General features: G+C 41.2%; 1 protein-coding gene across 1 annotated transcript; it reads right to left on the bottom strand.

The window, feature by feature from the left end:
- Positions 1-615: 615 nt before the first annotated feature.
- FAM81A (family with sequence similarity 81 member A) lies at positions 616-12,601 on the bottom strand (the record flags this gene model as incomplete). Its single annotated transcript, XM_084268126.1, has 8 exons — positions 616-755; positions 1,138-1,333; positions 1,717-1,852; positions 2,974-3,080; positions 4,055-4,184; positions 10,150-10,268; positions 11,043-11,316; positions 12,555-12,601. 8 exons carry the CDS (start codon positions 12,599-12,601, stop codon positions 616-618), a joined length of 1,149 nt encoding a protein of 382 aa, XP_084124252.1.
- Between the last annotated feature and the right edge of the window lie 1,034 nt (positions 12,602-13,635).

The following is a 13,635-nucleotide window of genomic DNA, read 5'->3' as shown; positions in this document are numbered from 1 at the left end:
ACTACTTAGTTTACACGTACACACAGAGGCTATTTGCAAAACTTCACGGTTTTCTGATGGGATCTAGGCTTTGAACATTGGTCTGTTTGGTGCCAATTCTGGCTCCCCAGGAAGTCAATAGTTTCTGTCTGTTGACTTCAATCGAGTAACAAGTGTCAAGGTGGGGAATCTTGTCAAGCATGTATTAAACAAGTGATATCAACTTGTTTTGTTTTGATGTTTTTGTGTTGACTTTTTAAAGTGGTGTGTGTGCAGGGACTTATCCATAGGTGTGTAAATACACCTGCCCGATAAAGCCTGCAAAACTGGGGAGCACTGGAATGCCTTTAGCAAATTGGGTGCCAGCTTCACCAGTATATTACTCCAGTTTTACATGGTGCTTAACCTCCTGAGAGCAACTGGAATAGTGCAGTGGTAGTCAGCACCTCAGCCCTAAAAGCTTGTAGTCAGATGTCCGATGAAGAGCTTGCTTTCACCACTTTGAGTAAACATACGGACCTCTGCAACAGCAGCACGGCACTCGGGGCATGCGCTGGGTTTGGGTTACAGACTGGAGCAAGAGTATAGCCTGCCTATTGAGCCAAGTAAACATTACTCTCAGACAAAATTTCGCAGTCATGGTCCAGCCTCTCCCCACGTTGGAAGCTCCTGCTTCATTTGGTGGATCTGCTTCTGTAGCTCATCTCTGTCCAGCTTCATTTTCGCTTCTAGAACTTGCCGTAGAGACCCAATGCTCTCGTAGATAGCTGCAAATCCTAATTGTAGGTGAGAATTACATTAGTTCACAATCCAAAGAGCATTGTATAACTACTATAGAATGTTCTTCCTACCATAGCACTCTGCTTTACAGTAGGAGGACAGCAAAAGTTGTGAAGAAAGCTAGGACTGTAATGGCATGCTGATGGCAAAGCCACCCCGGCTGCAGCCTCACTATTCCCCTGTGCTCTCTGGGGGGAGAGCATTCGAAGCTGTGAGTTTCACACTGGGCAAAAATCCTTTCTAATGCCACAGATGCAGCCATTACATCTGGCCTGAAAGTCTTTAAACTTTAATGCAAGCACAGGTATTTTGCATATTGTTATAGGTCGATCATTGGTACCACAATTCAGAATCAAGAACTAGGTAACTGTGTCCTACCAGCATTAACTTCAGCTTTCATTTCTTTTATATCTTCATTTATCTCATTTTGAAGTTTGCCAATGCGAATATTTATCTTTTCTTCAGTCTGTTTGGCTTCATGTGCTTCCGTGGTTATTTTCTGTATTTCCTCTATTTTGTCGATTTTCTCTGCCATTTGGTTGAATTTCATCTCTATAGCTCTTTCACTCATTTCCTGGAGCCGGGAAAAAGAATTTTAATGATTTAACCTGCTTAAGAAGGTTCAGCATTCTTTCCCAGATACACAGTAGATACTGATTAGATGTCTTTTATGTGGAATTCAAAGGCGTAAGGAATTTAATTTTTCTATGGAGCGGTTTAAACTGACTTGATTACTGGAGGCTAAAATACTGCGCTATTCCAAAGTGATCAGATTTATTTCAAGACTCCCAGGCTGTGGGGATGTTATAGCTGACATCAGTGGAAGGAGAGGAGGTCAAAGATCGAGGAGGTGAGAAAATCTCACTCAGATATCTCAATTACATCATCTTAGTTTTATTAGCAATGCTTTTGAATATTTTTTCAGAAGTATTATTAGTAGATTGTAATTAAACTTACAGTGTTTTCCTTAAAAGTCAATGAGAGTTGGTCAATTTTTTGCACCAGCTCTTTTTCAATCCTTTCATGTTCCTGTTCCAGCCAGCTGCGTGCAGACAGAATCTGGCCGCTGAGTTCCTCAACAGCATTTTTTAATCTAAGAGCAGAATAGAAATCAGCAGATACAAAAGAGCAGAACTTCTGGTCATTCAGCAGTGACTATTCTATGAACATGATCATTAAGAGTAATTAATAACCTAATACATTCTTAACACCATGCTAAAGGTAAATCTTAGGACGTTAAGGCTACTGAACTAGATAAGGTAACATTGGGTTAGGAAATGAAACAGCAAATGAAAACAGAAGTTAGATGAAAAACATTTTGAAGCATAATAGGTGCAAATTCTTTGCAGCATTGAAAACAGAGTATGGTCATTTACTCACATTATCTTTGCATCCATAGATCTTAAATCTCAGTGAGGATTTGGTAGCCATTTATTTTTGTGGCAATGCTGGCTCATGTAGCCTCACTTAGGTTGCCCGTACCCACTTCAAGTTTACACCAGCAAATTGCGCCAGTGAAGTTGGTTTTTAGGAAGTCTATTTTTAGTGAATATTTGAAATATGGATCAATTCTTTCATCTGGTTTGCAAACAGTTTCTCTGACTTAAGGGATGGGGTTGCATGAGGATGGCAATAAGGAGTAAGGATGTGGATGGCTTCAGCCAGGACTGACACTGAGCGAAATCCCTGGAAAGGAGTTAGTGTCTGAGCTGAATACATCCCCATGTAATGTTCAGCAGTAACACGGTAGCTTTTCATTAATAATTCAAGTCTTTGAGTTACATATTCGTATCTGAAGCCAAATTAAAGCAGTGTAACACTTTGTAGCTGCCGTGCCTCGCCTCCTGCTTGCTTGTGTCCTGGTGCCCTGCCCTGACAGCCACCCCGGCAGCCGTTGCTTTGAACAGCTCCTGCCCGACGGCACCAGCCTTACAGAAACTCTTACTTGTCATCTGCAGCACAGGTTCTGCCCGAACACTTAAGCAGGGACTCGATGGGCTTTTCAAACTTGCCTAACCACACAAGGGGCAGAATTCCTGTTGACAGCGAGTCCTGCTTGACAGAGCGCTGTGCTTTTGTAATGCCTGCTGAGCGCACAGACTTATTTCAGCGGGCTCCTGCTTTTGGAGACCTGAGGGTGACAACAGACAGACTTGGACCATGCAGGCTCTGCCATCCAAGGCACACGGCAGCGAAGAGGTTCCGGGCACTCACTTCATGTCCAGAAGGTGGAGCTGTTGGTTGTTCTCTTTGTAGGCCATCTTCAGCTTGGCTTCTTGTTGCATTATTGATTGCTCTACTCTGCTCAGAAGGTGAGAAATCTGAAACGACATTCATAATGCGCTATTCTTCAGCAGCATTTCCTCACAGACTCATTTAGGAGGTTTTCATAATAGAAGAGATTTTAAAGAAGGGGCATTTTTGCTGAAGTTTCAAAAACTACCAGATTATGCTGTCTGAAAAGATGGAAGTATCAGCATTGTGAAGGCCATAGTTTTTCAGGCCTAAATAATTTGAGCAGCCTTGCCTTGAAAGTGTGTGTCTGTTCCCCAGCCCCACCCCACTGAGACACCCAAATTTACACGACCCACATGTCTCCATGTTGCCATGTAAGTAGGGCAAAGCACTCCACCAGTGAATGGTATTCTGCATCACTCCACGTATAACGGCTACTGCAGTGATAAAAGTGCTGGATTTAACTGGTAATTACTGACAGAAAATGTTTCTTACCAAAACTATCACCCCAGTTTAACATGACAATATGCTCCTAGCAGGCTGGCATGTTAACATGCTATACCCAGCCTTCTGAGACAGGCAAAACAGATTTTACCCATTTAGTTCACTTCCATTCTCATACCACTTTTTTTTTTTGTAGACCTTCAAAAATGGTGTTCAAATCCATACAAAATTACCCCAGGATGGCCAAGGAATACAGGGAGAGGCACTGATGCTTGCTTTGTTGTGGTACTGTTACAGAGCATCCATGTCATGTTCCCACTCCATCTCAAGAAGCCATTCAGGCCAGAAAGCACTGACTTCTGTTCATTCCTCGAGTCCTTTCAGGTGCCTATAAATACCAGCCTCCTCCACACAGCAGCATATTAAGGGCATTTTTTCAGTTAGACCAGTACAGTAGTGCAGCTGGGTACCCATATTCAATCTAAGAGGGGCTGTAAGCAGCTACACCTCTCCATCTGTACATCTTGTGACCTCCCAGGGTAATAATTAACCATAATGGAGTCTGTAGACTGTAACTCTTACCCGTATGTGGATGGCCGTGCTCTAAATACTATACCTGTATTTCTGCCTCTTTGATTTTAGATTCTAAGATCAGCTTGGAGGTGTGTTGGTCTTTACTTAGGCTCTGGAGTCGTTCATATGTAATTTTATGCTCTGCAGACAACCTGGCTAACCCAGCATCACACCTGGAATAAATAAATGCCAAAGCATCAGCTGAATGGAATATAAGCTCCAGGCTCTTTAAATTATCTATTTGAGACTGGGCATTTCTCTAGTCAAATAATGTCTTATGAGACTGTAAGAATGGTGATATATCTTGTAGTATTCAGCAAACTGCTCCCAGAGGGGACTAGAAGTCAAATACTCTGACACATGCATTCCTGTTATCTTGGCACTGACGTAGTATGGGTAGAGTCTGTTGTTATCAGTCAGGGAAATCATGGCAGACATGCAAAGATGCAGAATTTCCATACCTCATACTTTCGTCATGCCCCAAAAGACATCTGTTAGGTGTGTGTGATTTCACCTACGAGATTAGAAGCCTAAATAATTGAGGAACACTTGCTCATTATTGTAGCTGTGTTCCTCTGAGGCTTAGATTTATTTGTGAAATAGCAGTATACAATTAATATGTGTAGTCAACAATCTGGGCAAATTTTACAGTTACTAGTCTTTATTTAGGTAAAACTGTCATTGAAAGCAATGGCAATTTCATCTCACAAAAGACTATGAAATGCAGTCCTGGAACATAATAATTATTGTTTCCTTTCTTCAGGCTGGAGCATTTCTTGATGTGGTAACATTTTCAGGCTAAATGTGCTGTAGAACGTGTGTGCTTTCAAAAATACCCTGGCCAGGTGGATTTCACCTGCAGTCATACAGTAAGGACAGTAAGGGAGCTGTGGAGACGTAACTACTGTGATTTCAGGAGTAAGACCTCTGTGAAGCACGAGTCATGTAGATTTTTTTGCTAAGGGAAATATGTAATTGGCAACATTACCAAATGTGATCTGTGAAACTGATGGAAAACAGTGCCAATCCGAGGGGAAAAGAGGCAGCAAAAGGGAGAAAGCTAAGGCACGTTAAGGCGTTACCTAAACCAGTGACACATTTTAACCTCTTTTTAGTCACATTTCAGTTTGCAGGCTTTCACTTCAACATGCATTTTCATCACCTGGGTTACAGTGACTATCATTATCATTAATCAGCAAGGGAAAGTAACAGCTGAGATGACAAAGTGAGCGTCTGCTTAGAGGTACAGCATAATTTCAGTGTGGAAATTATCAGCAATGTGAAATAGCACACAGAAATCACAAAACTGTGGAAATTCATGTATAGCTGAGCAGCTCAGCATTGTGAGGCCAATTAGCAATATCCGTGGGAAGAGCAGCTAAGGTTTACACGGCAGTGAACTGTACTTGTAGGTGTTACCATCAGGCAGTTTCTTTAGGCAGGCGAGAGAAGCCAAATCTCTCCATGTTGTTGTGATCAGAGAGAATCAGAGGAATGACATCATCTTGCATCTAGTCACCAAAAGCCTCAAAAAAATTGGTTAGTTTTGTTTCTCTGAGGCATGACAGAAAATATAAAAAGCAACAGCTTTGAACCTGCTGTAGCAAATATAAACAGCAGGCATCTGTAATTGTGTTTGAGGCAAACCCATGTTTGGGGTTTAATCACGGTGCATCTCTCCTTTGTGAGATTCAGTTCTGTGATCAGAGTGGTCACATTTCAGCATGGCAGCCAAAGTGTTTCAATTCTGACTGTTAATCTAGTGCCAGCCTGGTATGTATTAATCAGATTATTTCATTTTTCTGCAGGGGTACTCTAATTGGTACCCTTTTGAGCCGTGTTGGAATAAAGTTTAAATTCCATTGGCTGAAGATATGGAATGTTTATCCTTCTGTGGGTTTTTTTAAAACTATCTCCATATATTGAAATAGTCAGTGAGAAGTGTCTTTGCCAGATATATGTTGTACACACTCACAAACACTGGGTTAGTTTTGACCTGGAAGAAAACAGCAGTGTGTGGCAGCAAAGAATGAGTCTGGTATTTGTTATGTGTGTATGTGTTTTGAGTCAAAACCTTACAACACCTGCATACCCTCAGCCCATGCTCCCACTAGCGTTCAGATGGAGTGGGGCATATTGAGAGGAATGTATGGAAAGCCATGGGCTTTCTAAAGAAACACTTTTGATTCTGGCTTCTGCTGCATGATGGTTCAGAAGAAAATCAGCTATCTAAACACAAGGGCACGTTATGGTTTGGAATTTTACCCTGTTTAAAAAGAAGGGGGGGAGGAAAGGGCGCTTTACAATCCCCACTGAATTTCCCATACCTCTGAAAGCTCTGCTTTGATACTGTGTTATAGGTTAATATTAAAATGGCAATAGAATTCTGCTTAAAAATAGGACTAAACGTTTCTGAGCACTGGGTTTTGGTGTCCGAGTGATTTAATCAGTGTCCATATAAATTAAGCCAGTGGACTGTGGATATGAAGACAGCAGTTGAGAACAACTTCTGAGGTTTGGTCATCTTAAAAGCACGAGGAAATAAAGAAGAAATAAAGTTTAAGATTTCAAGGGAGAGTATCAGTTTAAAAAAGGTAAGAGCTGTATATAAACCCATTTTGTACAAAGAAACACACAGTAAGTAATTAATCTTTGCCTTCATGCCTGAGGTGGTGAAGCTGGCTGTGCAGACGAGCCGGTGCAGTGCTGACGAGCAGTTGCACACAGGCACTGTTGAAACTTGGGTCAGAGATGCACTCCGATGTGTTCGCTTTAGTCCTGTTTGGGTTTGGAGGACATTTTCTGCAAGTGCTGACTGCCCAGCTGTGTGCTCGTGTGAAATGAGTAAATGAAGAGTAAATGGGCAGATTTTGTAGCGCCAATTTCAGAATAGAGTGTAAATCTAGAAACCGGTAACGTTTAATATAAGCAGTGACATTATCAAACAGCTGCCTTCCAAGTTGTAGTAAGCAAATGGAGTACTTGTTTTTCTGGCACACTGAAGAGTATTTTTCTTATCTTCAATGTCAGAGAAATCAAAACACAATGGTTGCTCTGTTCGGTATCACCAGGGACTAGATAAATGCCAGTACTCTCAAACAGGATGCTGTATAAATATGCTATAATGGTACATCAGGACTTTCAATGTTCCTCTTTTATTGTAATAAGAGATGCTTAAACTAAAGTACCAGTATTTCAGTGAAAAACAAGTGCCTGAAGAACAAGTAGTGTGAAGCAAGTTGGTATGTCTAGGGGGTCCACTGACCAGAACAGCAGAGCTGGGTCAGGGAGCTCTGATAGTCCTCACTGTGTGCATGTCCTACACAGCCAGCGTGCAGCAGTCCCTGTACTGATGCAGCTGAGAGAGGCAGTACACCCCAGCTGCTTTCTGCCTACGTGTCTATGGGCAGAATGAGTCCAGGGAGTCTGAAATGAATCAGATCCATAATGTATATAAAAAAATCATCTATATATGCAAAGTAGGCCCAGTTTGAACACACATAATTGCCATTTCTCTGGATGTTTCAGCTATCAGGAAGGTTCTAGAGACAGCTACTGATATGGCTCTGACCAGGCTGCTGTACGTAAACTTTCCGGACAAATGGTCAGAGTCCACAAGCTGTTCTGTAAGTGATAAGGCATTACTCATTAGTTTTATGATTTAATAGCACTAGGAATAGAATTAGTAGGTCTCTGCTATATATAATTGTCAGGAGCAGGAGGCTGGAGTAATGGATCTCTTGGCTTCTATGTTATTTTCTGTTCAATGTGTCACTGAATTTAATAGAGGTAATATTTTTCTTGAAGTTGATAATAATGCTGATTCTTAGGGAAATATACAGCATCATTCATGGTGAGCACTGTATTGATGCTTTTCAAATTCATCAATAAATTATGCTTAATGAGAAATGGCCCAGAAGCATGAGCTGTAATGTGTATTCAGTCATCATCTTCTAGGGATATTAGTTGATTCTGTGATGCAGGTGAGGTCAGCTGTGAGGTCTATCCAAATCTCACTCCTCCACAGCTGTGGGTAGCATGGTTTTTGAGCTGTGCTTCAGAACTATGTGTGCATGTAGAGATCCCTGTTCTCATCATCAGAAGCAGCAACCCTTGAGAGATAATGAGACAGTTGTTCAATGATATATTGGTATGTTACAGAACAGTTGGTGTTAGGAAATAAACACCGCTCCCTCCAGTACTGCAATTGAATAGGATGCTTAGTGTGCATGGAATTACTGGAGCTGAAATTTGGCCAGAATCCCCAGATTGACACTAAAATTATTACAGGATCAAAAGGCTCAGACTTGGGTGGTTTACTGTCACGCGACATCTATAAATGATTCACACTGATTCCCATCTGTGTGCTTCCAGCCGAGAGCAAATGTGATGTTAAATTAGCCTCCCGTCCCTGCAGCCTGGGCCGCACCTAGTGCCGTCGCTGCCTTGGGAGCTGATGCAGGCTGAGGTGCTAGCCCACAGGGACTTGATTGTGTTTCTAAGGTTTCACTCTTTGAACTCATCTGAATGCTAGCAGGAGTACATGTGAAGAGTAAAATTACAGTAGGCGAGTTCACCTAATTTTATATAAGGAACATTGGCTGGAGTAATCAAAAAGCCTGTGTCCCAGCCAAAGTTCCTGGTAAGTACCCACATAGTGCCAACAGCCTAACAAACTGCTGTCTTGACCATCATCTCCAGATATTACTGTAATCATTATTCACAGGAACGCTCATTTTCAAAGTAGAGTATGCCTATAAATAAAGGCAAGTAGCTTTCACCCATGGAGCGCTGCTTTAACTTGGTTTCTGATAAAGGCAAGCTTATTCCTCATTTAGGGAAAGTTTCTATGTAGAGAGCAGAAGGTGGGTGCCCTAAGTAAATAAAGGAAGAAACCCTGGGAGAGACTGTGCTGGTGTACCACCGATCCCCATACCAAGTACTCCGGACAGGCAAAGGCCCCATTGTGAAGCTTGCACTGCCACGTGTTTGGTCACCTGAGTTGTCTTAGGTGTCAGTAACTGTTGCTCCAAATAAGAACCTCTGTCAGAGCATAGTATGATTTCAATGAGGACTTGGTATGTAAAGAAGCAGTAAGATCTAAGGATGTACATTTGTTAGGGATTTCTCAGTGAAACCTATATGTGTGTACCTATATATATATATATATATATAAAATTTTTCAATCGGTTTTCTGACTTGACAAAATGTTTACTAAAGGATAAAGCATAACTTAAAGACTGTAAAACCTCTCTGAAGTATTCTTTTTAAAATGAGTTATGAAAGTTACAATGGAAATTTTAAACTATCAAATGTTAATAGAAAACTTTGAACTTTTCAAGTTCCAGGGAAACCCATCCCTGATTATCTCTGCAGGATGCTGCACGTTATCACCAAATCAGTTGAAGTATGAAAAAGAAAAGATTATCAGTACAGTATACACAATAGGTCAAGTTCAGGACAAGCATAATTCCACCAAAGTTATTAGCCAGGCTACTTTAGGCCAGATTAGTTCCTTTTTCAGTAGCCACACACATCCTCTGTCCTTTGAGTTCAGCTTCACAGACACTCGTGTCGGGGTTTGTGCGTGTGGCATTGATGGCACAACCTGGTGTCTGCACAAGTGTAACCCAGAGTTTCAAGCAGCTTGTAAAACTTCTGTTGTTTTGCAGCTTTCTGTTCCTTTCCTGTCAGGTAGCCTTTGTAGTTTATAGTATGGCTGACCACTAGTGCAATGCACAGGTTTTTACTTCTAAAACATGTACAAACCCGTGCACCTGCTCTGCTCTTTACAAGTGCAGGTTGGTCCATGCTGCCTTTGTCATTGTGCTCATTAGTCAGTTTCAATAGACCAGTCTAACCAACGTACTTTTTAAAGCTGAACCAAATCCAAATTTCTGAGGAATTTTAGGTTATTTCTTAAAAAACAGTTTCAGGAATTTTGGGGGTTAAGGGTGATACTCTTACGTTTAATCCTGGAATGCAAAGGATTGTTACTCATTTTCTTGAAAACACCGAGCAAAATTGTCCTGGGAATTTTGCCAAAGTTGAATTCAACCCATTATCATTAATGTTCATGCTTCAAGATTAAAACAACATTAGCTGGTCCCCAGAATATACTTGTGTGCTGAGTTTTACCTTGCAACTCTCCCCCGAAGATCTCCCAACCCAGAGAGCTGCCGCATTTCCAGACTCTTCAGGGTAGAATTTGTTCCATAGCTGAGATTGTCTCTGACACGAATCTGTTCCTGCAGCATCTACAAAGCATTCATATGCAAATATAAGCTCAGTATGTCACATCTAATGTACACTTAAAATGTCACTTGTTATTTTTCAGTATTTCAGTAACATCAGATACCACTTTACTTTATTAAAAGCTTTGTGTTATATAGTACTAAATCAGACACCTTTTAAGTCGTCTCTGATTTCTTATTCTTAGTGCCCAATCTGCACATAAATACTGTAACACACATAAAGTATAATTTAACAGTGGAATGGAGGCGTAGTTTCTAATTTTTATCCTTTCTCTTTACCCACCACACCCCTGTTGCTCACTGCAGCAGAGGTCAGACATGAAGTCATTACATATCTGCATACGATTAGGTCATAAAAATGAGCAGTTGGGTTTGCCTGCTTGGTATTATCAGCAAGTCAGAAGTGAAAGGAAATTTATTATAGAGCTAAGGCATTTCCTTGCGTCTGTACAGCACAGCCTGTGGACTGAAGCTGAGCTGAGTATTTCTGTCCTGTTAATTCATTTCTTTCAGGGTTTTCCAGTGCAGCCTTTGAAAGCAAACTTATTAGTCCCACAAAGGTTCTGGTGTTTATATGCTAATATCCTGTGTTATTTTCTTAGCCACTGTAAGAATTACGTAATTTGCAAACAGTTTTTCAAGTTATGAAAACAATTTACAAGCTTAGGGGATCTTCAGACCTTGTCTGACCTCAGCGTGTCCCATGGTAAACTTTCTGATGAGGTTAGGAGTAAGTAGCCGGGATGGCATTGGTCCTGTGAAGAATTCTTGACATACCTCAATGTCCCGATTAAGCTGCCTCACTATGGCCGTTATGTTTCGGATGTGTTCTTCCAGGAGTTGCCTGGCCAACCGGTCGCCCCCCGCTTTGTTCTGCATTCTGTGCAGAGTGGAAACAATGTCCTCCTTAATGCGAAAAGCGTGTTCCACAAGGGCCGCTGTTGTTTTCTCATGGCTCAGGATTCTGTCCTCCAGCTGATCCACCAAGCTCGCAGATGCCAAGGGGACCGCTGTCAGTGCCTGGCTGTGCAGCGGGAGGTTTCGCACCCGTCTAGTGAAGAAGAATATCCAGATATTGTTAGGTTCTTACACAGAGTTCTGCAGTGTCTTTCCACTGGACACACTGTGATACTATCTTAGCAGTAATACTGAAGAGAAGCCCTGAAGTACAGCAGGCCCCCTGAGTAAGCAGGTGCTGTGCTTGCTACTGTGTTTATCTTGCACAAAGGCAGGTCAGGCTCTTTTTCCTTTTCTTTAAGGGTGCTTACAAAAGCATAGGATCTCATGAAAAGGACATTAGCATTATAAAAGTAGTTACAATTCACAACCATAATTTGGTTAAGAATCCAAATTCAGAACCCTTTAATTGTGTTTCAAGAGCAGTGCTGTTTGTCTCTACAGTTTTCTGGCTTAAAGGAAGCAGTAACTGTAGAAGGTGGGTATGCAAATCAAATGGAAACAGACTGAGATTGTATCCATGCCTTTTTCCAGTCTCTGTAGCTATCCTGTAATACCATACAGAACTGGACAGAAACTGAGGAGAGACCAAAATTACTACAAGCTTCTCATAGTCTTGGAAGGCAGGTCCCGTCCCGTCCCCCCCGTCCCCCCCCCCCGAAATAGCTTACATTTGGCTACCTTCAATAACTCTCTAGATTTTTTGAGAGCTCTGCATTGCCATAGGTTGCGTGGAAAGTAATGGAGCTCATGGGTGGCCAAAGTAAAAAAAAAACCCAAACCAAAAAACCAAACCCAAGAAAAAAAGGCTACTTATGGATGCAATATATCCCTGTCACTATGTTCTGCAAAGAGTAAAGAAAATTTTCAGAAGTGTAAGTGGAAGATACAAGTTCAACCCCACCTTGAAAGAGGAGATCTTTTTCTTGGAACTCTGTTATTTACTGTGCTTTTTCTGTGGGTTTCTCTGGTGAATGAGCCAAATTAACAGTATGCTTTAACCATGATGATATTGATAGAGATGTAAGAGGGCTCTAACAAAGGTCACTTCTGGCTCTGAGTTTTCACATTTATTGCATGCTATGAAGAGACTGGCTAAAGTATAGTGTTCTTGGACTTCTACTCAGTTACAGTTTAAGCTATGTAACATCTCCAGGAAAGAGTTAAGTAGAAGCTCAGTAAGGAATTGTGGTTTGGGCCATGATTTGAATGAATCTACAGTGTTTCACTTTGCCAAAGTTCCAAGTTACAGCACAGCAGTATATAGGGAATCGAGAGACACATAATACTCTGCAATATGAAGGGTTTATTTTTTTGCATTCCAAACTGTACCTTTCAGAAGGGGCAAGAGTTGGGAAGATTGGGCTTCGCTGGGCCATTTTCTGGTCAATAATTTATGTCTGTTGAAAAAGTACACATTGAATTATTTAATAGCTTATACCTGGCACTGAAATGACTTAATGCTTCTGCTTTGAGTGAACCTTTAAGTAAAGTTTAAGATTACGCTGACAGCTCCGATCTTGGAGTTCATATATTGCTTATGGAAGAAATTAAAATAAAAATCGATACAAAAGAGCAAAAGAAAGAAAACTAAAAGCTGCTAAAAAGCTTTTTATAGTGAAAACAATACTCTTGAGAACAGCATGGTTGACAGCCTTGAAACCAAAATCTGTTGTTGACCCACAGAACTGGTTTGGCAGGACAGAGGCAAACTAACTCCTTGTTCCCAATCTGTCTGCTGCTCTACAGCACCATCAGTCAACAAACAGAAAAGTAAGGGCTACGGGATGATGGTAAAGCTTGAGGCAGTATTGGCTCGAGAATGAAATAAAAATATGTCACGACAGCAGATTATTAGGGGTAGGGTGTTTTTCAGGTAGAAGCATTGGCTGTCAGGAACCTAAATAAAATGTGTTAGACACCAGCATAGTTGAAGAAAACTGAGTCATTTGTTAACGTGTCTTCAAATCTAAAGGGCTACACATTATCTTGTAAGTAAATCCTTCTGTGGTAAGGATATAAATTCTGGTTTTAATTTTTAGATGCAGCAAGCCAGACTGCAACAGGCGTTGCAGCGGGGCAGGTCTGCTAAAGAACTTCAGAAAAGCATTTCCAATATCTTGCTGTACATGAGAGCAATGCCTGGCTCAGTATCTTTGTCCACTGACAGAAATTAAATCAGTGAAAAAGATGGTAGCCTCAGTCAAATCCAATTATTGTCCACCCTATATAAACAAACACACGCTTTTAGCTATAAAGAGAATAAGCATTGCCTGAGCCCCAATTTCTTGGGAACCTAAAATCCTCACTGAAAAGTGAAGGCTGATGTATGAGAAGAATTTGGCAATTGCTGAAGAAGTCCGGTGCAATAGGCTGTACAAACAGAAAGAGAAAGAGGGTTATTGAAACAAAA

This window comes from Gallinula chloropus (genome assembly GCF_964237585.1).
Source record: "Gallinula chloropus genome assembly, chromosome: 9".
Taxonomy (NCBI): domain Eukaryota; kingdom Metazoa; phylum Chordata; class Aves; order Gruiformes; family Rallidae; genus Gallinula; species Gallinula chloropus.
The sequence above is the reverse complement of the archived record's forward strand: the minus strand, read 5'-3'. Positions and strand labels throughout refer to the sequence as shown.